This window comes from Nylanderia fulva, unplaced genomic scaffold, assembly GCF_048542155.1.
Source record: "Nylanderia fulva isolate GAGA-0341 unplaced genomic scaffold, ASM4854215v1 Scaffold32, whole genome shotgun sequence".
NCBI lineage: Eukaryota > Metazoa > Arthropoda > Insecta > Hymenoptera > Formicidae > Nylanderia > Nylanderia fulva.
In genome coordinates, this window is record NW_028190390.1 from 1,441,094 (window position 1) to 1,467,935 (window position 26,842).

Here is a 26,842-nt window from a genome sequence, read left to right on the forward strand (position 1 = left end):
ATTTCAAGTATCTCTAACATTCATGGATTCTAGAAAAAATTTCACTAAAAATAAATTGTTAAATTCGTAAATATTTTATTTCAATATATTGCCTTATAAATTGTTTATTTAATATAAATAAATATTTATCTGCTTTGAAAAGGATTTTCTTATATCAAATAATTATTTTTTTTGCATCGAATAAACATTATTAGTTTTCAATAAGCGATTTATAAGACAGTATTGAAATAAATATTTATTCGAATTAAATTTTTTTCAGTGGCATAAAATTGAGTTATGAAAGTAGAATAAAATTTCTGTCGACCAGAGGCGATTAAAATAGAAGAAAGAAGATTATTTGTAAATAAAAAATATACGAGTTTCTTCGCTTTTTAAAATTGCTATATAAAAGAATGTTCGTCACAATTTTATTATTATAATTCTTAATACGCCGCGGTATGCTGAGAGGAGATCACGATCTATAATAATTATGACAAACTCCGTCCCGCTTGTCTGTCACAGCCCGTATATAGGTCCTCCACGGTTAACCGGATTAAGGTACGCCAAGACGACTCGCCTGGCTGACCTCTCTTGTGACCTTTCGCGTTGCATTGCGTTGTGTCGCTGATTTTGATATATGGCTGCCGTGTACTTATGTTTATGGCAACCTACAGCCTCTCCTCAAGTTAATAACCTTCTACGAATATCTGAAATTCGCAACTAATTGTAAGATTTTCGCTAAAAAGAGACTTGTGAAAATTTTACAATATTTTAATCTTTTTTCCAAATAAATGTATTGAAGAAAAATCTTTCCGCGTCAAAATTTTGTTCCTTTTCATAACCTTAATTGTTTTATATTTATAGATTGTAGAAGATTTTAACGTACTTGGAAGTTTAAAAAAAATTGCTGATTAAATAGCTTTCAAAAGAGTCAGCTGATTGCTTGACTCTTCTGTCAGTAAAGGGACACCTGAAACAACGTAAAATGTCAAAAATGTATCTCGGACTCTTTCTTCACCTGAAACAAAATACAAAGGACTTTTATTAATACGGAAACCTCCTAAAATACATATAATAGAAAAAAAATGTTCGATGCCCAACAGCTGCTATAAAGAAATTGTCAACACAATTGATAACCAGGTACATTAATGAAAAGATGAGAAATGCATTCATAGAAGGATTAAAGTGTCAAAGTAGAGATGTTAGATTGAAAATTGTGATTGAAATAAGTGGAAGAAAAATTTCGACTAAGAACGGAAGATTAAGAACGATTCAACGCGACTCCGAGAGATTAAGTCGCGATAAAATGCTTCGGCGTTAAATTGAAAGGATCCTCTCTAGGAACTGCACTGTGTGTCACTTAAGAACCCGCGAGCGCGCCTTAATGGCGCACGTGTGGATTCTGGTATGCGCTTATACGCGTTATAATTCACCTGGAGCAGTCATAATTCACGGACGCGGCTTCCACACGGTAGATGCACTCAAGAAACATGGGCGGAGTCCTCTTGCGCATTTATCGCCCCTCGATGCACCTGAACCCGACGAATATTCGCGAATACAGCGCTGCGCGTTTCCTTTAACTTAATTATTGTTCGCGTTTATCTTTGCTTTCGGGTCCTATTAAACTGTGTCTTCACTGGAGCAACAACGAGCAATTTTTTGTTGCTTATTGTTGCTAAATAAGAAACATTCAGCAACAACTAGCAACTTTTTTAAAAAAGCGACAATGGGAACAAAACCCAAATGTTGCTGTAATTATGTTGTTTCAATATGGAAATGTCGCAAGTTGATATATGTCAAATTATTTTGAAACATTTAGCAACAATAAGCAACAACGAGCAATTCTTTTTTAATGTTTTATGTTTCTTTAAAAAAGTTGCTAATTGTTGCTGAAAATTTCATGTTCTCACTGGATCAATAACAAGCAACTTTTTATTGCTAAATAAGGAACTGTTAAGAAATGTTCAGCAACAACTAGCAACTTTTTTAAGAAAATGGGAATAGGAACAAAATCCAAATGTTCCTATAATTATGTTGCTTTAATATGAAAATGTCGCAAGTTAATATATCAAATTATTTTGAAACATCTAGCAACAATAAGCAACAACGAGCAACTTTTTCTTAATGTTCCATGTTTTTTTAAAAAGTTGCTAGTTATCGCGGAAAGTTTTAAGTTGCGTCTTTACTGGAGCAACTTTTTGTTGATATTCTATGTTTCTTAAAAAAGTTGCTAGTTGTTGCTGAAAGTTTCAAGCTGCATCTTCACTGGAGCAACAATGAGCAACTTTTTGTTGATGTTCCATGTTTCTTAAAGAAGATGCTCGTTGTTGCTGGCAACAAAAACAGTAAAAAACTTTAAGAAACTTTCGGCAACAACTAGCAACTTTTTTAAGAAACATGGAACATCAACAAAAAGTTGCTTGTTGTTGCTCCAATGAGGACATAGCTTTGAATGGAAGAATACAAAGGGATGTTTTCAGGAACAATTTATTTCGATTCACAATTGTTTGTTTGTACGTGCACATTTCATTCATATTCGTACGGTATAATGTACGTTCTCTCTTGCGATGTTGGTTTAAGTGTTACCCTTAGAAATGTATCGCGCGAGAGAGAAAGAGAAGACGCACAAATATACTTATGATGGATGATCAAGATAAGATGATAGTTGCTAGATAACGATATTCTCGCGGTTGGTTAGAGAGAGAAGAGAAGAGCGCGTTTTTCTCCTTTCTAGTCGCGGATGTTTATGTACACTTATGTAGCGCTCTTCTGCGCTTGTAACGCATCCAGAAGCTGCATGTCGCCCTTGTCAAGTTTAAGATCCATTAGAGAGCTTCAATATTCCTTACATGCGAGCGCTATGAAACGCGGTTGCTCTTGCATAATAATAATAATAATAATAATAATAATTTTATTGAATATACGAAAAGAGAGAGCATAGCATATAATAAAAATATAAATATAAAGGCACATCAATAAACGTGAAATATCAGCAATAGTATATTGTTTTTAAGAGTTTAACAAGGCTCTGTAATATAAATATAAATTTAAAGTGTAAGACAGGCAATAAGAGCCAAATCGCGGATGGCAGTGCGTTATCCCAACGAAACTAAAATTTTTTCGTTAAAATTAAATACCTGTACACAAGGCACCAAATTTTACTTGGTCACGGCCAAGATTTAAAATCTCTACAAGAGATTTAATTCCATAAATACCCTCGTCCCCCCTAAGAAAATTTTAACAAAATTAATTTTAACGAATTAATTCTAACGAAAAAATTTTAGTTTCGTTGGAATAACGCACTGGCGTCCGTGATTTGGTTCTTATTGCCTGTCTTACACTTTAAATTTATATTTATATTGTTTTTGTTTTTAAATCTATTATATTTAATTTGTTAAATGTCGTAATACAGTTAATTTGCTAATTTGTTAAATAAATATAAATATAAATTAAAATAAAATTTTATTTAAATATAAATTAAATATAAATAAAAAACTTATATATAAAGATTGAATGTTCTGAATAATAGTATAAATATAAGTATTCAACATATAAATGTGAAAATAAAACACAAAAAGATAGTGTGCTAATTCTAATAATAAATACAAAATAAAGACAGCGGAAATATAAAATATAGATTAAACATTATATCCACAATATCAATTAAAGTGAAAAATATAGAAAGAATATCAGAATAAGGAGAAGCGAGCGGATGTCGTAAAGCAGCGAATTAATTTTATCAGTCGTTCTCTCGACTAGCATCGATTCGACCGAACCAAGATTTATAAAAAAAATCGATAATATAAAGAGAGAAACCGGTCGAAGAGTGAAGCAGTTATTACAACAGAATATAAAGAGCGCGAAAGATATCGCGATATCGGAGATATCCGGATAACTCTATAACTATAAACAATACTCTCTCTTAAATTGGATTAGTGAAAATGTCATTGATTTCATCGGAGACCATTAAATATTTCACTGATCTTCAGTGAAAATACTTACACGTGCGTCTTCGTTTTCAAAAGAAATTTATTTAATTACTAGTTGTACATATATGTAATAGTAATTAAAAATTTATTATAATTAGTAATTAAAAAATCATTATAATATATGTATACATATTACACTTTTTTATTCTCACAGAGACAGAATTCTCTCTTAGAATTTATCCTAAAAATCATGGTAATTGTGAGAAAATATGGTATTGCAAGAATTTTCTCCTGATTAATATTTACCACAATAAAAAATATTAATATCTGTCACAATAAGATACAAAATTGATTTCATTAATTTTACTATACATAGAAAATTATAGTAATAGTAAATTTTACTAGTAACATAGTAAAATTTAGTATTACCATCATTTTCATGCTAAATTAAAAAAAAAAAAATTTCCTCCGTGCGAGATGTCATAAATTCATTAAAAAAATCAAGAACAGTCTTGGTCCAAAATTTAGAAATATTTCTTTAATTGAATAAAATATATCGTTACAATATTTTATCTCATAATAATAAATTTATCTCACATAAAATATTATAAACACGCATTTTAAAATATACCATGGATTAAAACTATATCTGATAATTATAAACAAATTATATCTGTAAAAAACTATAGCAATAACTAAATATAATATATCACTAAATAATTCTGTGAGATCAAGTGACTATTCACCGCTTCGCAGTGATATAATATATGTACTGATGTATCCATTTAAGAGAGAACGATCTCTCGATGCAGTCGGCGAATCCTGGAATGTGCAACGTTCCGATCGTCGCAGGTGCGCGCAGGATTCTAGTAAGAATCCTCGAGGGAACTTGATCGGAATAGCCGTCACGATACTATGTACTCCGGGATATTGCATTCGGATGTTGGATGTTGAATGGATACACGTTTTATCGCCTCGAGAAGATTTCATCCGTAACTCATTACAATCATCGAGAGAGAAAGAGAATTTATGTACGATCTTATTAGAACGTCCTGCAATTTTATATCAAAACGATTTTTAATTCATTTCCGAAGAAACAATAATGTTGCACAACAATCTGCATTTTTCGAAATAGGAAACACTACCCGAATCGAAAATTTGCACTGAAAAAATTGTTAACTTGACTAAATTGTGCAACTAAATTATTATTTTGTTAATTGAACATATATATTAGTATTATTCAAGTCAAATATACGTTTTGTTACATTTAATATGTTATATTCAAATATTTCTATATTTTCAGTTAACAAAATATTTAGTATCTATTTTCAGCTTTAATTTTTTCATGTTTATTATTTATGATAGAGGAATCTTGATAAAGAATATTAATTTATTATATGTTATAAATTTTGAGTTTCTGTTTTCTGTATCTCAAATATATAGACGATAAACGAATAATTTCCTATTCGGGAGTTTAAAAGGAAAGCTTTTCCGAAAAAACTAAAAAAAAATTAAATATAATTTAAAAAATAATAGTTTAATTAAGAGATATTAAAATAAAAAAAAATTTCGATTCGAAGAAAATTTTGTTTGGTCGAAAAAAATTCAAAAAATTGTATAATGCCAAATTCATAAGACTTTGCATTTTTCTCGTGCTGATATTCAACCGATATGATCTTACATGAGCTCATAAGAGGCATCGTATCGTCTAAGCGCGACCGATCCGGTAAGCAGTTGACCGGTAGGTCGAACCTGTTCGTGCACGAGCACACAGCAAAATATTGCATTATTATTTATTAATTCAGAGCATACTAGATGCGTATCTCTCTCTCTCGTACTCCGCGTTACTCTCGGGATCACGACTCTCTTATCTCGAGAGACGCGCAGTGGTTCTCGACTCGCTCGATCCTACTTTTGCGCGACAAAAAAGCGATAGTGCGGCTAAAACTCGTCCTTTAAATTATCTATAATTATAATGATAATTTCTATTTAAAATTTCAATCTCATTGTGACATGTAATACAGGAAACACTTGAAATAAAATACATATACACATATAATAAAATATGTGTCATGAAAGTATGCAATTAAAATTTAAAATTACAAATAAAATATAAGTTAAAAATAATATATAAAATATAAACATAAATATTAAAAATTAAATATAAAGAGAAGAGCTTGAAAAAAACAAATAGTATTTACAAGTAGATTCAAATATGTGTGGACGAGATAGATTTAAATTCTCTATAATGTATAAATTAAAACAAGAGCAGTACTTCCAAGTGCATTCGAGCCTAGATCAAGTATGTTCGAATCTTTTACATAAGTACTTATGGAGTTAGATTAAAAGTGTGTATCATAAATACTTTTTTATCTTAAAATTCGACTTGTAGTGTAAAGTACTACTTGTAAAAAATTCAATTCTTTACGATAGAAAGTACTTTATATATAAATTACTTCCCAAGAATTTAAATAAAATATTATTCTTATGAGTATTATTTGAAACCCAAAAATTGAAATTTTATTATTGAACTAGTAGTTTGAAAAATATAATACTGATCGAAAAATATGAGTTTACAGGAGAGCGCTTTAAGAATTTTGACGCCATTCTTGTATGTTCAGATTTTTTTAGGGACTCAAAAGATTTTCTGAAATATATCTAAAAATAATTTCATATAGATCAATATTATTACTTTTCTTAAATAAAAATTATATTATTTTTTTAAAATAAAAATTATGATACATATATTTTCACGACAATGTATCACTCTTATTAAAATAATATATTTATATAATTATCATCATATAAAATCTGCTTTCAAAAATACAAATGGTGTGATACGCTTAGTTATCTACTACTAAATTATTATCTGCTTTTTAAATAAAAGCAGTAGATACAAATTAGTATAATACTTCAATATATTTTTTCAAGAGTGCACCACCCTTACAAGATAAATAAATAAAATAAAAATTCCATATTACAAATCAAATTTAAGTCCACCCCTAATCGCGGCTAGTGTCCACTTGGAGATATGAGGTACCTTTCCTCTTGCACGGTCGCAATCTCGTGTGGCATCGGTCTGACCTCTCGGTAACCGGCGGCTACCGTTCTGTGATTACCATGATAATTCGTCCGACTCGCTCTGCCCCCTCTGGCACGCCGGAGATAATACGCGATACATGGCGCGGCTTGACGCTCAACGATCGCAACTGCAACTGGTATCATCAGCATAACTATTGTCTCTAACCACCGGCGATCTCGCGGCATCGCCGCGAATGCGATGAAAAAAAAATAAATAAAAAGTGCCAGGTGAATGCGCGAGGCAAACGGAATTGGAATCTGTCCAGACGTTTTTGCACGCGAGATCCTGATGGACGGTTTTTAACCCCCGTTTTCAGTACGACGAACCAGTTCCAGAACGTAGACTTGCAAATCGCGATTTGTGTGATCGTACTACCTCGATAGGTAGGTCAAATATCGCAAAGTCTTTTTGTATCTTTCAGTAGACACTCATCAACGTTATATAAACGTTTAATAAACTTTTTTCGTTTGTTAACCTGCCAAATGGTTTATTCCTTTAACGATGAGAACATCCGTGTAGAACAGTAAAAAGCCAAAGACTTGCCAGACAACAAAACGTCTAAAATCGGGACATAAGGAGTCTTAAAGGAGTGATTAAGATATATTTTAAACATAATAAAATATGTCTTTAAGATATCTTTAAGACGTCTCATGTCCCGTTTTTAGACGTAATGTTGTTTGGGTTGTATCATTCGAAGAATTGTGAGTATATTTTTTAGTGCACAAAAAATGTTGATGTGCCCAATTAAATTTGCAATCTTTTAAAACTATTGAATAAGCCTCAATAATGAATGCATTAAGTTTTATAATGTTTGACTAGACAGACATTCACATGTTTTGTGAACGTTAAGATTCGAACGTTCCTGAATCGCTTATATAACGTTAATGTGTTGGTGAGGTCGCATTTGTTGAAAATTATATAGCGAGTCTTTTATTAATCTATATAATTCGTGACACAACAATTTATATTGTTTATGTTTAAATGTATAATTTTATATAGAAGGTTGTGTCCCGTAAAGACGCTTAAGGGTGGATTCCTGGGATCATTTAGAGACGATTTTTCCTCAGCCAAAATGTCGAGGGAGGCCATCATTTTTTGTTGTTTCCAATTTTTGTCATCATGTATCTTTTTGTAACTAAGTCTTAAATTATTAAAGTAAACTCTACTTGAAATTAATTGAAAAAAATGCCTCGAAATTTTTACTGAGGAAAAATCTCCAAATAATCCCACAAATCTATACCTAAAGCGTTGATTCGATCTTTACCGAAGACACTCTGTATATATTTTATATTTATAATGTATATAATATATAATTTTATAAGAGTGAATTTACATTTGAAAAAATATATATCAAAACTTTTATTTAAAAAGCTAGACAATAATTTAATGAAAATAGATAACGTTGCACTTGTATTTATGTTTTTGAAAAGTATTTTAAATATCGAAAGTTAGTATTTTAAAAATCCTCTATTGATCTCTAAAATTTGTGATAAATTTTTATTTAAAACACACAATTTTATAACTTTATATTTAGAATTATTTATATAATTTTATGGTGAATATTCTTGAAAATATATCAAAATTTTTTCTTAAAATAGATAGATAATAAGTGCAATATATATTACACAGTTTTATTACACTCTTGCATTTGTTTTTAAAAGTATGCTTCATATAAAATAAAAATATTTTATTGATTTCTGTAATTCATGACTATTTACATAACTTTATATTATTATATAATAATAAAAAATTTTGAACATAATCAGAATGACATTAAAATCTTTAAAACGCTCTCCTGTAAAATTATATTTTTGGAAGATATTTTTTAATTTTTATGTATTTTTCCTGAAAATTAATCCGATTAAAAATATGTTATAATTAAAAATATTATATATAATTTTTTAAAAATCTATTCAATACTTAAAGTATTAAAAATCTATTCAATACTTAAAGTATTATTATAAGAATTATAACTTAATCGTTTAATTTTAAAAAAATCGTAAACCATAATTTAAATTGTTAATTATTAAAAATCACAATCAAAATGACTAAAAAAAAAGTTGATTTTATTCAAACCATAATTCAAACGGGGAAAAAGCTTACTCAGCAAAAGCATCAATCAATATGCTGCTGAACACATGAGAAAAAAGAAAGAATTATTCGGATATGTAAACCTAGTGATGAGAAAAAGAGGAATATAAAAATGGATATATTTTTATATAATTTTACAACACTCTTTCTCTCTCTCTCTACACTTAAAATACACATCTAAAATTATAGATTTATTTCTTTTATAAATTTTATCTCGAGGTTATAAAAGACACATCTAAAGCGGGCTTGTGACTTTATAATTTTATGATAAGCAAAATTATAAATTTTATGCGATTGCATGAGAAAAAACTTACAAGAATCGCATTATGATTTTTTTATTTAACGAAAATAAAATTAGTGAAAATATTAAATATGTGTGGAATTCTCAAATATTTTATAATTAACTTATAATTAAATATTTTCTCAAATATTAAATTTTAAAAGCCACATTATTGTAGAGGAATAAATGGCAGCAATTTTGATGTCTTTGAATAGAAATACAAATTAAATTTTATTACACATTACGTTAATTAGTTGGTTTATTTTATATTATTATCTGGAAAAGGATCGATTGATTTAATCATGAGTATCATCGCTCAGTCAATCAGTGAATTAACGATTACATGTTTGAAATATTTATCGAAATATCTTTCTTGCGAAAAATGTGAGTAATTTAGATCTCTCTGTACCGTAATTACTGCCTTGTTCGGAATGTGTTTCAATCAAACAAAGGAAAAGTAAAATAATAAATTGAAAACGCTCTGAGATATATAAATACAAAATCAGGTATGAAAAAGGTCTATTAAGAGTCAGGCGTAGATTGGCATTTTCTGAAATAGATTTCGTAAAATGTTTTTTCTCTAAGGGTTGAATTTTTTCGTCAAGCTACTTTTTCTTTCAGATATGAAAAAGAGCAATAAAAAGCCAGATATTAAACGCAAAACATTTTTTTAACGTGTTTAATTATTTTGACAAATATAATTATAACATACAATTATATAATTCTAATTTAAAATAATTAAAGAGAAAATTAAATACAATTTTAGCTCTTTTCATATCGGAAAGGAAAACTAGTTTGACGAAAAAATGCAACTCTTATAAAAAAATATTTCGCGAAACATATCAGAGAATACTTGCTGTAAAAAAGTATTATTTAATTGAATTAATATTCAACACTTCTCGAACAAATTAAAATTCAACGCTTCTCGCGTTAAAATTTTCAAATACGTGTATTTATTGACTGAAATTGCATTTGCAGAAGAGAAAAAGAGATAACAAATTCAATCGCTTATGTTGCATGAGAAATGGGAAGTGCACTTATTTTTTCAACACAATAATTCTTAAAAAAGAAACAAATAAATAAAATTAAAAAAAATAAAAAAGCATCGCCGCGAACGCACATTTATTAAGAAGACCACTTTCAGAATTCGATCCCTCGGGCTAGTGTTTTTCCACTCGGTTGCGTTCTCCCGTACGAAATAAAATAAAAAAAAGTGCTCCTTTCTTTCGAAATCCCTCCTTTTCGGCAAACAACGATATACTTTCGATCGAAGCGGAAGATTACGCGGGGCGAGAAAAGGAGGGGGGAGAAAAAAAGGGGGTTAATCTCCGGCCCCACCGTCTTTCTTCCCCTTTTATCCGCGCCGTAACCATGCCTCCTCCGGTTCTTCAACCCCCGTTGATCCGCGAGAGTCCGCGCGGCGTGGATTCACAAACAAAAGGGCGAAGGGTCCACCCTTAGGTACGGAAAGACGGAGCCTGACTGGTCGGTCGATCGGCAAAAGCGTCACGATAGGTCGTAGGGTGTGGTCCACGCCGGCTTTTCTGCTATCGAGGCACGAGGTAAAAGAAGAAGGGTCGTAGCTCGATCGATTTTCCGCTCTCTCCCTCTCTCTCTCATCATCAGGGGAGAGAGGTCGAAAAAAGAGAGACGAACAGTACGCACGCACGCACGCACGCACGCGGCGGTGCGTGTGACGCAAAAATATATTGCGTGACGCGACGCGGCGTCGAAAAAGTCCCCGGTCCCGAATCAGTGGTATGCGTGTCTCTCCGCGCGAAGAAACCGTGTCCTCTCGCTCGCGGTTCAGGATTTTACATATATGTGTGTATATATATATATATATATATATATGTATGTATTCGCAAGTTTCTTCCCCCCACCTCACTTCCGCGGCGGGTTCTTCTTCCTTCATCTCGCGCGACGTCGCGGGAACGTCGAGCGTGTCGAGCAACGACGACGAAATGAAAGCTCGCCGATGCGCGCCTCGCACCTGCGTACAAGACGCAGGAGCACGTCGATGCATCGCACGTGCACGCGCCACGGCGCAGCCGGAAGTGGAGAGGAGAGGAGAGAGTGAGTACAGAGACGCGACGAACGCATCGGAAACTGGTCGAAGGTCATTTGTCCTGAAAGATAGTCCTTAAGATGCTTAAAAGTGAATCGTTTCGTATGATGGACGCAATTAAAAAGCGAGCTTGCTGCTTTCCGCCATTTTGTGGCCTAAAGGATCCCATAGTTCTTATGGAAATTGGATTTCGGTGGAATTGGTTCTAGTTCTTTCGTATGTTGCAACCTGTGACTTGCTGAATAAAAGGTGTAATAGCTTTAGAACTAGATAATGGACGATTACTGAGTTGCAGCCGGTGAAACAACTCGCAAAACCCAAATTTTTCGTGTTTGCCTAGCTGTAAATCAGTAATTATCCTAATAGTTTTAAACCTATTACGTTTTGTGATCTAAAGGACCCTAAAATCCTTATAGAAATTGGATTTCGGTGAAATTGGTTCTAGTTCTTTCATATATTGTAGCTTGTGACTTGCTGAATAAAAGGTGTAATAGCTTTAGAACTAGATAATGGACGATTACTGAGTTGCAGCCGGTGAAATAACTCGCAAAACCCAAATTTTTCGTGTTTGACTAGCTGTAAATCAGTAATTATCCTACTAGTTTTAAACCTATTACGTTTTGTGATCTAAAGGATCCTAAAATACTTATAGAAATTGGATTTCGGTGAAATTGGTTCTAGTTCTTTCATATATTGTAGCTTGTGACTTGCTGAATAAAAGGTGTAATAGCTTTAGAGCTAGATAATGGACGATTACTGAGTTGCAGCCGGTGAAATAACTCGCAAAACCCAAATTTTTCGTGTTTGAATAACTGTAAATCAATAATTATCCTACTAGTTTTAAACCTCTTACATTTTGTGATCTAAAGGACCCTAAAATCCTTATAGAAATTGGATTTCGGTGAAATTGGTTCTAGTTCTTTCATATATTGTAGCTTGTGACTTGCTGAATAAAAGGTGTAATAGCTTTAGAGCTAGATAATGGACGATTACTAAGTTGCAGCCAGTGAAACAACTCGCAAAACCCAAATTTTTCGTGTTTGATTAGCTATAAATCAGTAATTATTTTACTAGTTTTAAATCTATTACATTTTGTGATCTAAAGGATCCCACAATCCTTACGGAAATTGGATTTCGGTGAAATTTGTTCTAGTTCCTTCATAAATGTGATTTTCCGAATAAAAGGTGTAATAGCTTCAAAGCTAAATATAATGGACAGTTACTAAATTACAAATCGCAAAGCCCAAAGTTTTCGCGTTTGATTAGCTGTAAATCAATAATTATCCTATTACTATCTATTAGTTTTAAATCTATTACATTTTTTGTTCAGTAGATTATAAGCAACATACGAGAAAATTAGCTTACTAAGATTCAATTTTATATAGGAACTTTCAATTTGATATAGTTTTTGAATCTATATAAAATCCTAGATGAAACTGAATTAACTGGTTTTCTCACATGTTGTAGTTCATCTGCTGAACAAAAATGTAATAGGCTTGAAGCTAAATAATAACAGTTACTGATTTACAGCTAGTCAAACATGAAAACTAGCTCGGTAACTTTATTATTTAGACTTTGAGGCTATTATATCTTTTGTTTAGTAAATACACATAAATTACAACATATGACAAAATTAATCAATTTCATCGAAATTCAATTTCTATAAAGATTGTGCGGGATTGTTTGTGGTACGACTTATATTCTTAACCCTTCAATGCAATAATTTTTTCACCATTCCATCAATGTATGAGTACCTGGATATTCAACTATGCATCTTCGAACATTGTAATTGCAACAATTTTACAATTCTTTTTTGTTGTATTTTAGGAAATTTCCGAATTAACACAAAGTTTCTTTGTATTTTGTTTCGGGTAAAAAAAAATTCCAGCACGTATTTTTAATATTTAAAGTTGCTCTAAGTACCTGGATACCCCTTCTTTCATGGATAGAAGGGTTAAGAGAACATTGATCCGTGATATTCTCACTTAGACCTATAACGATGATGATTCATCATCATCATAAATGATGCCTATATATATATAGCATAGGCCTACATGGTTTTGACGTTTGAAATTTGACAGTGATTTTTTTATATAATTTTGTGCGCTGAATCCGGCCTCAATTTGTCCATCGCGTCAGATTTCTAAAATAAATGGAATTAAATGTGTGAAATTAAAAATGACGATTTTGATCAATTTTACATATGCGTTTATTCTAGACATCAAATTTTTTGAATATTTTTGATAATGTCCAAACCCCAAAAAACAATAAATAATATGCATTTGTAATTTTAATATCTTTAAAATATATCTCGAGATCAAAACGGCTTACGAGGTCGATTAAAAATGGATTTTAAAGGGAAAGACAACTATTATATGCGATGACATTATCAGAAATATTCAAAAATAATTTGGCGTCTCTAAAATAAGTGGCCAAAACAATTTTTGACACTTAAACTTAAACATGATGATAAATTCCGAAGTCAGATTCAATGCACAAAATTACCTACAAAACTACTTGGTCTGCTCACAAACATGTCTTAAAATCCTCCATTATTCAGACCTGTGTAATTCACAATTTTCTTTCCCTTATCAAACGTCAAAGAACGTCCCAATGGACTCGTGGCTTATTGAACACCACTTCGCGCTTAGGGTTGTCGCTTATTAAATCGAAACCTCTATTACCACAGATAATATAATCAATTGCAACAACGTCAGCTTGTATTCCCTCGAGAATGGCGATTCCGCCGGATACCAATTCCGGTTTCTGAAGCCGCTCATCCTGTAGAACGCGTGTAAATTGAATTGTAAATGCGCGAGAGTGAGCCTAGGACTAGCATAGTCGGACATATATTATTATGCGCGCGCGACCCTTTTTATTTGGCCGCGACACCCACGCGCCGATTATTATCCGTCAGGGAATGCGAACTGACATCGATCTGCTCGTCCCATTTACACACTGACTTCGGAATTCGATCGCGGCAGATGCGCGGGATAAGTGATAGACAGAAATTGACCGTTTGACATTCATTCATGGCTTTTAATCGCACTTTTTTTAACTCGAGTGTTTTTTTATCTCGAATATATTTTCTAATTCTAAAAAAGAAGCTTGATTCATTTTTAATCCTCCTGTCAATGAACTCCAAACGTCAAAATGTCAAAAATGTGTATTGGAATTTTTCCCGCCGGAAACGAAATACAAAGGATCTTTATATTAATTAGGAAACCTCGTAAAGTATAATTTTTTAACTCGAGTGTTTTTTTATCTCGAATACATTTTCTAATTCTAAAAAAGAAGCTTGATTCATTTTTAATCCTCCTGTCAATGAACTCCAAACGTCAAAATGTCAGAAATGTGTATTGGAATTTTTCCCGCCAGAAACGAAATACAAAGGATCTTTATATTAATTAGGAAACCTTGTAAAGTATAATGGGAAAGATGTTCAACAATTGTTATAAATAAAAAAATTGTCATAATTACAATATGAAAACTCAGTACTCATACATTGATGAAGGAAAAATTATGCGTTGACAGAAAGGTTGAGAATAAACTGTGCCACAAATTTAGGCCACAGAATGGCAGAAAGCATCAAGCTTGCTTTAATTGTGCTCATTAGAATATTGAAATAATTTACTTAATTACAGCGTCTCAAGTATTTTTCAGAATAAATTTTTTTTAAATAAATTGTGTGAATTTATTAATATAAATCGGAAGTGCATAAAAGCATTAATCAATCTGTCAATATTTCGAATATCCAATTTAAGATCAAAATTTTTGTAGATTTTTGTGAATGCTTAAACATTTTTAGATCCCTTCTCTTAATTATAGTATAATAATTTTATGTGGACTAACATGTTTCAATTTAAAATTTTAATTAAAACTTTTACATACAGGGACTTTAAACACAATATATGATTTACTCAATAACAAGAGGTGTCTGGCTTTTGTTTCTTTTATCTCTTTCTTGTGTATCGAGCGATTTCAATTTATATAAATATAATTCAAGTGAAATATAGAAATACAGCTGAATAGATGACAATTATTTAATATATCATAATAAATGAATTTATAATATAAAAATAATGAACCATAAATTTCTAAATAAATATATAATTAAAATATTTAATAAAATTAAACTATATTAAATTATATATATAAGTATATAATAATAAAGTATATATATAATAATGAAGGATATAATATTAAATTATAAAGTATAATAATAAAGTATAAATAATAAGTACAAATAATTCAAGTATAATAAAGTATATAATATTAAATTATAAGTATAAGTATATTAAATTATAAGTAGAACAAAAATTTCAGAAAATGCATGTAAAATAATTTTTTTAATTGACACGCAGAAATGTATAAAAGTTCGTGGATATTTTTTAGAAATAGGTACTTTGTTTCATTTTATTATATAAACTTATACACAAACGATCGCGAATATCTCGCGTGCATCTTTACACAGACACTTTTTATCTCGTTTTCTCGACAACGCGGCTTCCGGCACACCCGTTATTTTGTGGCGTGCATAAAATCACTGAGGATGACTAGGTGCACTTCTGGTACTTAACGTAATGAATGAGGCGAACAGAATCTCGGGGTCGACAGACGGTTATTAAACGCTTCCGACATATTTGAATACTAGTAAATCAGCAAAAACGTCGCGCTTCGTGGAAGTGAAAAAAAAGATCGCGTTAAAAAAAAAGAACGGTTCGATTTTTCACTCTGAAGATTTCTCAAGATAATTTTATAGGTGCTTAGAAAAATTATATACCTAACATATATGTGTATTAAATGTTCTGCAATACTGTATATTAAATATTAATTAATTAATTAATAAAAAATGTAATTAAGTATATATATATGCATTTAAAAAATTTGTTAACTTGACCAAACCTTTCAAATAAATATTATTTTGTTAATTAAATATATAAAAATATTTAAATTAAATATAACATTAAATCTAACAAAACATATATTTTTACTTAAATATTTTACTACATGTTCAATTAAAAGAAAATAAGAATTTAGTTGAGAGGTTTAGTCGAGTTAACAAATTTTTTCCACTGTGTATACATATTTATATAAAAAAATTAATAATATAATATAAATATGGTATTAAATAATTTTCAAATAAATGTTATAAAATTTGAAATAATAATTCTACATAATTATATAATTATATTGTGTATATACAGAGTCTCAAAACTGCCTGTTCTTGATGTTCTTTTAATAACAGATTCCCTGGTCAATTTCGAGATGATTTTTTTCTCAACGAAAATATCGAGGTATCAAGAATTTTCGAGTTTTTAAAAAGTCAGAGAAAAAGAAAAGCTCTTCTCTCCTGCAAATAAAATTTTGTTAAAAAATTTTAGTTATTACAATATTAACAAAACTATATTTTTCAGTTAATTTCAAGTAGACTTTAATAAAATTTCAATTTAAAATTAACAAAATATAAGAAAGAAAAAATAAAAACGACGTTTTTGTAAAAAATCATCTAAAAATCCAAAGAATCTGTTATTAAAAAAAACATCTGGTTGTTTTCGGACATCTGGTATATAAAATAAAGACATATTGTGTGCATGTAGATGTATATAGTATGTATATGTGTGCGTATAAAATGATGGGTGATAATTATAAAGTTGCTGAAATTATTCGGCTATTATTTGAAAGTAAATGGCCGAAATCGAAAATAATTAAATGGTTTTGAAAGAACCGGTTTATAAACAACCTGCCAATTTTATTAGCACGCGGTACCGAAATTATATAAAACAATTTAATAATTAAATTTTGCTTTCTACTACTTTTTCAACTTTTTTTTTTAAATACAAAATTTAGTTATAGTTATATCAAATTATTTCATATAATTTTTGTACTGTACGTTAATAAAATCGATAGATTTCTTATATTTAAAACAATTTGATTTTTTCATTCTATCCATTTGATCTTAAATATCAGTCAAATAGTTTCAATATTTCTTAATTGTCATTTTATCATGTATATGTATGTACTTACAGAATGTGACAATTGAGAAGTATTGAAATTGTTCGACTTATTATTTAAGATTAAATAAGTAGAATTTAAAAAATCAAATTAAATATATTTTTTATATATTATATATTTTTATTTTATATTATATATATATATATATATATATATATATATATAATTAATTTCCATAATTATAATTTCTATTAATTGTATAATTATAAAATATAATTATAAATTATATATATAAATATGTGTATAATTTTGATTAATTAAAATGATATGAAAAAATGTAATAAAAGCCTAAAAATATTTTGCGAGTAGCCCAAAATAATCGCTTTTGGAATATTTTTTCAGATACCACGTTTCGCATGGGGAGAACGTATAAGAACGGGAAATGTTGGGGATGATTTGGGCCTTAGTGGTCCTGTGGTGGCTGCATTTAAATCCTACTGGCCTGCTAAGTCCCAAGTTATTCCCGGCTTAAGCGGGGACAATGTAACGAGAGGAAACGTTGACGGGGATATTCGATTTACTTTTAAAGCGAGGCATCCATCTCTCTCCGAGAGGAAGAAAGAGATGAACAACGGTAACTTATAAGCCTTTTAATTATGTAATAAATATACGTTCGCCTCTATAGGCTATTAAAGTCGCTCTCCCTCGTGTCACGTGTCGCGTCTTGGGAATGAGAGTGTCATAATTGAGAAAGAGATATCCATTTTGAATTTTTGCAGTCATACGAATCATTTGTCTTTGAAGAGTGCCGCGCACTCTGTATCTATCTTCATTTAGAAAACATTAATTTAATAAAACTCTGAATAAATGATGTAACGAAATGTAGAATATAAAAGTTAAGGAGGCTCTTATAATGCCATTATTTTTACTTTTTTCGAAAATTTTATATATACAATTTATATAAATATTATATAAATATTATTTATATATAATATATAAATACATAATATATATAATATATAAATTTATCAAACAAATAATAATCCTTAAGGTAAGTAATATAATTAAAGGTTTTTATATAAATTTATATTATTATATAAATATTATTTATATATATAATATAGAAATTATATAAATATTATTGATTAATTATATAAATATTATTAAAATTACATAAATATTATTTATTATAAAATTTTCAAAAAAGTAAAAATAATGGCATTAAGAGTCTTCTTGACTTTTATATTCTAAATATTTATTTTAAAGTACACATAAATATATCAGAGAAGAAAAAATCATATGATTTTTAAATAATGAAATAATTAATTAAAAATCTAGTATTTTTTGATTCAATCATCCCTTTCCTATTATATGTACGTTTAATCATTATATGTATATATAATCGATCACTTACAGCGATTACAGATCAAAGGTAAAATACTGACCTATACAATAAAATTTGATCATAATTAATAATCCACGCAGCAATTATTAACCGTTAATCCCCGCGTTTCCTAATCGTCCTGCTCGGGTTTGTCGATTTTTTCAAACTCTATTTCTCCAAAATAAAATCGAAGTTACTTTTCCGAAATAAAAATCAGATTTAAATCACTTTGAATCAACAGATTGCGAATTTATTAACAGTGACGGATTATTAAAACTGGCGAAATCGTAATTGCACACTTTGAAAAAATGAGGAAGCTCGAGATAAATCCAATTATTATTATCATCGTTATACCAATTAGAGATGATTAAAATTGTACATCGCTTTTTAAATGTAATTTAAAATTGTACTTTAATTTTTATACTTTGCTTTAATCATAATAATTTGTTAGAAAATTATTGGAAAATTAAATACATTTAAAATACTGATACAAATATTTTTTGATAGCAAAATATGAAACGCAGACTAATTTGTTGAGGCAGCTTTGGGGTTTCTATGCGGCATGTGCCTCGATAAAGAATGAACGCAATGCCCTTGGAAATCCCAAAGGAGTCCAACGCATCGCATCAGTCTGGAGGGAGGATTTTCGAGGAAGGATGGTATTATTGGACTCACCGGTTTTGCATTATTCAGTTCAGTTCTGCGAAATCTCGGCTGATATCCACGCAAAGGGGTATCGCTGGGTGCGTCATGATTCTGCTCTTCGAAATCCAGCACTCTACTCATCTTTCTAGAAATATAATTATAAAAATAAAACGAATCTATGTTACCAATTGCATTGTTCAACTTTTAGTTCAAATAAAATATAAAAAAATAATATTACAATGGATACTGAATTCCCGGAAAAATATGTGTCGACTCATGTGTATTAATCTTTTTTTATACAACACTCATTTATTATCTACTGATATAATTATTTGTAAGTTAATAGTTTAGTACAAAATAGTTTAATGAATTTAATATAATTCGCACAAAGCTATTAATTAATAAATTCTTACAAAATTACATCTCTAAAACTTAAGTTAATTTCAGACATTTTTTTATTATAATTGAAGAACTCAGGTTTTTAAGAAACGATATTTTACATTTAACCAACAGATTTTCTTACGCGCGGAAAATAAAATTCTAGACTAAAAATGTCTAACACAACTCGCTTTACAATATTTTATTTTTGCATACACGGCGTCACACTATATTCTATTTTTCAAGATATCACATACCTTATGACTTTGATCGAACGACGCACACCACATTGATTCTGTTTATGTACTGAAGCGTCTTAACAAAAACGTATGTATTGTTGAATACTAACTGGGCCAAACGCTAGTTGAAAAACTGTCAATACATTATTTAAAATCACCAGTTAAAATGTTACAACATATAATATCGCAAGGTTGAACTACGAAACCAATGAGATCGTTTTGTAAACTGAAGAAAAATACAAATTCAAGGAATAATTACTGTACATATATATCTGTGAAAATTTATACCATAAGTATAACACAGTTTTTGTAATTGTTAGATTTTGTAATGGGAAAAATAAGGAATGGAATGAGATGAAAAGAAATTTAGCGGAATCCACAAACAATTGTGAACTAGGTATACGTTTTATAGACCAAATTTGCTCATTCGACTATGAATGTAACAAGAAATGTGTAGTAGATATATCAATATAGACAAAAGTGTACATGTGCTCAATACGTTATCAGAGAAATAAATGATTTATTAGTATCTTTTTTTATTTATAAATAATTCCATGATACACACACGGGTAGTTTTGGGTTTATCAACGCCAAGATCTTTAGAGTGAAAAAAAAAATGTTTTTTTTTATTCTACACATCTCGTCGGTTTTAAAAATTTTTGTGTATATCGAAAATGCTCCTGCAACTAATTCCAAGAATTATCCTCTGTGAAAGCCTTTTTGTCGGTTGTGCCGCCTGCCACCGCTTGATCCTTGCGTTTCTTGCGTCTTTTACCTTTTATGCGACATTATATTAAAACGAGAGTCAGGAATATTTAATGAATATAAAAATAAAAAAATAAAGAATGAACACCAACCAGTGGCAACCTTCCATCCTTCATCTTCGGGCGTATTCGCTCCGTTAGTGGTCGATTTTTCATTATCTTTCACGGCCACGTTTCTAGAAAAAAGAAATAATTTGTTTATATCACAGGAAATAAATTTCATGAAATGTAAATATGTAATAAAACTCGTTTCGCACACGATGAATTAATTTGTAGATGCCATCTGTCGACGCGCGCGACAAACTTAGCTCTAATATATTCACGGGGACTATCCTGGGAGCTTTTTTCAATGCGATTGCTTCTATATTTAACGAGTTTACACACGTGTATACACGTGTGCACAGACGAGATGCTGCATATTCATAAGTCGCGAGACAGTTCCGTAAACTCGGACACGCGCGAGTAAATTTCCTTTGGAGAATAACGTATGACGGTGTCAATAATGCAAAACCGATCGAAGGCTCTCCATTTCCCGATTACGCTCTCGTCGAGATACCAAAGATTTCCATTCCTCATTAAATTTTCATTTATTTCGCTTCTCTCGAGTTTAAACGTATTTTATTCCTCAATTGGGGAACTAAAGAATAATGTATACTTTAAACAGCTTTCCTTTTTGGAAGTGATTTAAAAAGGGAGTCTAATATATCTGTTTTAACAAAGTTTTATATTTTTATTTTTTTAGTTTGATTTAAATAATTTATTTAATATTCAATTTTTCTAAATAAATTTTAATATTAAAAATTATAGTTTATTGTAATATTACAAATAATAGTTTATTATAATTTGTTATTTAATAACATTTTTATATATACATATATAAAAAATTTTTTTTAAATATATATTTTGAAAATAATTTTTATTAATTCTTTAATTTTATAAAAATTGTATTATTAAAAATGATAAAAAACTGCAGAGTTTATTATAATATAAAAAATAATATAATTTACTTATATGTTATTTAATAAGATTTTAACACACGTAAATATAAGATAAATTTATGAATTATTAAAATAATAAATTTAACGTTATCAATTTAAATCAGTGTAATATAAATTTTGAGATTAAAATGAGGTTCTGTTATTTCTAGAAATATCATTTGTCTCAAGTGATCATATACACAGTTCCTTATCATCCGACATTCGTATCACATGAAAACGCATGCGACACATAGCAGGGAGAATTTACGAGCTCGGTAATTACACGAGCACACACGGGTGATTCATTAATATCGTGTTATCCGACGTGACCGAGCAACGTTGTAACATATAATGCGGTCGCGATGTAAGTCGGTTAGAAAAATAAAAAATAAAAAAATATGTACCGTGTTCAGTGGACGAAGAGACTAACGACAACTGATTGGAACATGTGCCTGGGTATATTGATCACTTCGGCCACATAGTTATCTCGTTCAAGATTTTCTCTCATAAGCGCCGCTTTAAACACACGATTAACTACTTACTGCTATTTAAAAGCTATAACGCTATTTTTTCAGAAAATCCTACAATTTTAGTAACTGATATCCTTTCAAACTTTTTATTAATTTTCAAATATTAAATATTAAATAAATATTGTTTAATGATTTTTGTGTTGATCAGAAATTTAAAAAAAAATAGAAATAACTTTGCGACTCAACTAAAGTTTTTTTATATTAATAATAATTAGTAATATATTAATGATAATATATTAGATAAAATATTTTAAATATTAATAATACTTTTAATAATAACTGTATATAATTATATGTAATTTCTTATATATAAAATCAATGAGTAAATTAAATGGAATCAAAGTGAAATAATTAAATGGAACAGAAATATAAATAAAAAAAAGTATTAAACGACTCGGACTCGCATCGTTTAATGCAATTTCCATAAAAAGATATCAGTTACTCGCAGGACGGCGGTACAAACCGGACCAGAAAGGAAGAGGTAGGAAGGGAAGCAGAAAGGGGAGAGAGGGAAAAGGAGGAGGAGAGCAAGAAGAGACGAGATAGGCCTGTAGCGAGCGTCGCGTGCATTAATTCAGAACAAGGTCTTACAGCCCTATGCAAATTTCTCGTGTACAGGAAATCCTAGGAGAGGCCGCCTAGGGTCTTATCCCTTTCTCTCTCTTTTTCGTCCTGAGAAGATCATACTGGAGCTATATAACGCATTATTCATCCGTGCGTTTAATATATCTCGCACCGAGCGTGATAGCTCGCGGCAGAAAATAAATTACGACCGAGAGACTGTATCCATTTTTGTTCCAATACGTGCGATTTTCGAGACACCTGTACATTTCGTAAATGCACACATTTATTTACCGCATAAATTAATATTTTTTAAACATTAGAGGGCGTTAACTTAACTGCAACCGAGTGATAAAGTAATTTAGAAGCAGAGTCAAATTTAAAAATGTTTAAGTTTGTTCAATTAAACTGCCCCGATAATTCATCGTGTGTCAAACATTTTGTATTGAGGCTCCTGGCTCCTCACCTGTGTTGGAATTGTGACGTCAGCTGCAAGAAAACGCACTCTACAAATTCTCAGATGCCATTTCGAAATATCTTTTCACTTAACAATGCCATCTAAGAATTTTCAGCTTTCTCGCATCTGACGTCACAATCTAACATAGCCGCGGCGAGGATCCAGGAGACTTAAAATCTGTATAAATGTAATTGTATCTTGTAACTTACTCAGGCGATGACAACTTGCGTTTCCGGTCCTCGAGAGACACGTCGGTTTGCAAAGAGGCCTGATGGGTCGAATATTTTTGTACTTTGCAGACTTTCTCCTTGGCTAAACCCTGCATCACCGCGCTGGCCTGATCGCGACGATATAAACCTATATATGCGGACGTATCCGATAACCATGAAACGTAACCACCGCCTGTAAACAGAAGTCTTTATAGAAACACACATCGTTTGTGATGCGAGTATTTCGCGTCAATTTTATTATCAGCGTAACTCACCAAATGGACTGAAAAGTTGACTTATATCCGTGTGTTTCCACTCCTTAGGGAATGTTATGTGAAATACGTGTTCTCTGCTAGGATTTGCTGAAAAAAAAGAAAGAAAATTATTTATTAATTATTACTATTCATTCAGATAGACTATAAAGATATTCACTCCTCTCTTCTTGATTTTATTGACTTAAATAATTAATTCTGATTTGAATAATAATGAAAACATACACAATTAAATATTCTAATATAATTTTTTTAATGAGATATACTTACGATCTTTTCCTACTAAATTCACATATGGAAAGTCTTTCAATCTTGCAATTGGAAGTCTACAGAAAAAAATAAAGAAGATAATTCAAGTATATAATCAATACAAGCAATATGAAATTTTTAAGAATAAAATATGAAACATTATTATTAGACATTAAGAATTTTTTTTACTTCATATATATTATTATTAGAATTTCCAGATATATGTAATACTCACTTATTGAGAAAAGGATTAAGCAAAGGAGAATTTGCTAGTACCGTGGCATTTTCAGATTTCTGCAATGTACCTGTAAAAAGATATAATAGATATTATAGAAAATATATATTTATTGACAAAAGTCAAAAAAGCACACAAAGCAATTATTCATAAATATTATGAGTAATACATTTATTTACTCATGTGGTATAAGAAACATATATTTTCTACTCTAAAAAATATGTTACTTTCTTGATTACGATTATTTTTACGATGATTATTTTCGCAAATAAGCAACAATATCGACGAAGAAAATATTACTCATCGTAATCGTGTTATTTGTACCTGACGTAATTACTGACCAAGATAATTGGATAATGCAATAAAGCATAATCCAGTAATGTACGCATCGTATCCTGCTTCATGTGACTTTTCCGTTAATACTGAATAACTACGTCCTTCCACGGGTTCTACATCAGGAATAGAGAATGGAGATTTGTTCACAATGTCTAATAATACGCTCAAATTCGACGATGTTACGTGCTCTTTAAATTGCTGCGATTGGCAGATAACTTTTGTATCCAGTAAACTGAAAGAAGAAGAAAAGATAAGTTCCTGCGATTTAAATTTCACACACACATATACCATTTCTTACTATTAAGAACTATCAAATAATATTTAAAGAACATTTTTTCTGTGATGTAATAGATGAATATAAATGTTTGCATCTTACCGTGGAAATAAACCATGAATCAAAGTCTTGAATTCTAGATAATCATTCGGCAATTGTGTAAAAAATTGATGTACAATGTGACACAGATCTAGTAACATGTTGTGACCTACTATCGTCTTTTCCTGAAATAAAGAAATATGTTTAAATAAAATTACAAAAGAAATATTATATACATAATTTACATCTCTTTTAAGCATCTTTGTCTTTTTAAGAAATATGTAAAATGTTGCAGATATAAAAAGTTGTATTTTTCCCTCCCTCCCAAAAAAATTGTGCAATACTAATAATTTTTTGTAAATAGATATGTAATATGTCTGATTTAAGATGTAGAATTATTTCATAAACAATTAAAAATATGAAAAATTATTAGTAAAAAAAGTAAAAAATTAATCATATATAACATCACTTTCTAAGTAAAACAACTTTTATATGTGAACAATTTTTTCATTAATTATAAAATAATTCCACATATCTACTTAAATCAGATATAATACTGTGTACGTGTATGCATATACTTACAGATTCTACAATCTTCTTCAAAAGATAACTGAGTCCTACAGCCTGTTTTACTTCCAACTTCTCCTTCTCGCGTTTTTGATTATCTTTTTCCTCCTCTTCCTCTTTAGTGCCTGTTTTCTGTATAGAAAGACAGTGCCAAGTATTTTCAACTTTGCCTTCAACTCTCACTTTGTTGGGCCACCTAACTCTAGCTTCTTGATATACGAGTCTTCTCATAAAAGCATTACATTTGTCTATCGTTATTTCTTCTGCATCCGAAGCAAGAAAATCCTCTATTCTAGAACTGAAATGTACATTACGATTATAATTGTAGTGTCATATATCTTTTTAGTTACATTGAAAAAGACAAATTACCATATTTCCTCTATCTGAGGTTTATCAGTGTCCGATATAGGAATCAAGTCTTGATTGTTCTCTTCTTTGACTTTTTGTTTCTCCTCCAGACGTTTCATAAGTTTCTCTTCCTCATTCGCACTGAGATACGGTATGCCATACTTAAAGAGTTTGTTGAAGTCAAAGTCTTGATTCGCCAGAAAGGCTATCGAGGATGTCTGACACATAAATCTGCAATCTGGTGCTTGACGATTCATCGGTTTGGGAAACACATAAAAATTATAAGAACGCTGAGAATATCTGAAAAGAGAAAGACATTCGTTCATCAATTCAATCCACTCCTATCTATAATTTTTTCTCTTAGACTATGCATTCCTTCAATTCAAAATAAATAAATCTAAAATAATCAATAAATCATATCCCACTTGTCAGTTTGCGAGTCATATGTGAAGACAGACAACCCAAACTGTACCAGCAGGAAATCCATCGATCCTGCTCGAAGTTTAGAGTAATACTGAGCCGGCGTGTCGAAGGGACCAGCATCCGGGCCCGAATTAAGACCGGTGAATTCGCCATCGATGCTGAGAAAAGTAGCGTTCTCGATAACGCTCTCTAACTCCGATAGCACGTCCAGAAAGTCTGAAAAGGGAATGTTGCAAATTGAAAAATTAAGAAAAAAAAACAAGAAAATTTTACTCATTCGAAGAGACGAGGCTTAATTGTAACAAATAAAATTGCGACTTACTCAAGCAAGTCACTTCCATTATTTCTCGACGTTTATTTATGCGCACATTTAATGCACACACGCGCGAGAGTTAGTGCTTGGAACTTGATTTGTCAAATATAAATTCTCACGCGCGTATATAACCCACACGCGGACGTATGTAAAATGTAAAATGTAAACAGACAAACGTGCGAACCGCGATTTTACTGAATTTACCGCTTGCGAGCTTTCCGATTGGCTGTCGCATCTGGGAGATTTCTGCCGTGATCA

General features: G+C 30.5%; 2 protein-coding genes across 3 annotated transcripts in view; both read right to left on the reverse strand.

Moving 5' to 3' along the window:
- The window catches only part of LOC114939384 (uncharacterized), a 55,666-nt gene extending 35,205 nt beyond the window's left edge, over positions 1-20,461 (reverse strand). The window contains exons 1-2 of one of the 2 annotated variants that reach the window (XM_029313675.2): positions 20,049-20,461; positions 19,444-19,558 (exon numbers count right to left, since the gene is read on the reverse strand). In XM_029313675.2, the coding sequence (XP_029169508.1) occupies positions 19,444-19,554 (111 nt within the window). In that variant the 5' untranslated portion in view covers positions 19,555-19,558; positions 20,049-20,461. Of the gene's footprint in view, positions 1-19,443; positions 19,559-19,651; positions 19,769-20,048 lie in introns of those variants that run through there. The other variant, XM_029313676.2, reaches the window with a different exon arrangement.
- Positions 20,462-20,530: 69 nt separating this feature from the next.
- On the reverse strand, positions 20,531-26,784 carry LOC114939383 (poly(A)-specific ribonuclease PARN). Its single transcript, XM_029313674.2, has 12 exons — positions 26,594-26,784; positions 26,274-26,487; positions 25,870-26,148; positions 25,516-25,798; positions 24,997-25,118; positions 24,626-24,852; positions 24,285-24,354; positions 24,071-24,126; positions 23,804-23,890; positions 23,529-23,721; positions 20,888-20,970; positions 20,531-20,805 (listed from the first exon to the last, which is right to left on the reverse strand). The coding sequence occupies exons 1-12, from the start codon at positions 26,610-26,612 to the stop codon at positions 20,717-20,719; spliced, it is 1,722 nt and encodes a 573-aa protein (XP_029169507.1). The 5' UTR covers positions 26,613-26,784; the 3' UTR covers positions 20,531-20,716.
- Positions 26,785-26,842: the final 58 nt, after the last annotated feature.

Excerpts from the sequence above, each read along its gene's own strand:
- LOC114939383 (XM_029313674.2), bottom strand. Across the intron at positions 25,799-25,869 it reads CCTCAGATAGAGGAAATATG|TTCTAGAATAGAGGATTTTC; the intron begins GTAATTTGTCTT and ends TGTACATTTCAG. Across the intron at positions 24,355-24,625 it reads TGCATTATCCAATTATCTTG|GTACATTGCAGAAATCTGAA; the intron begins GTCAGTAATTAC and ends ATCTTTTTACAG.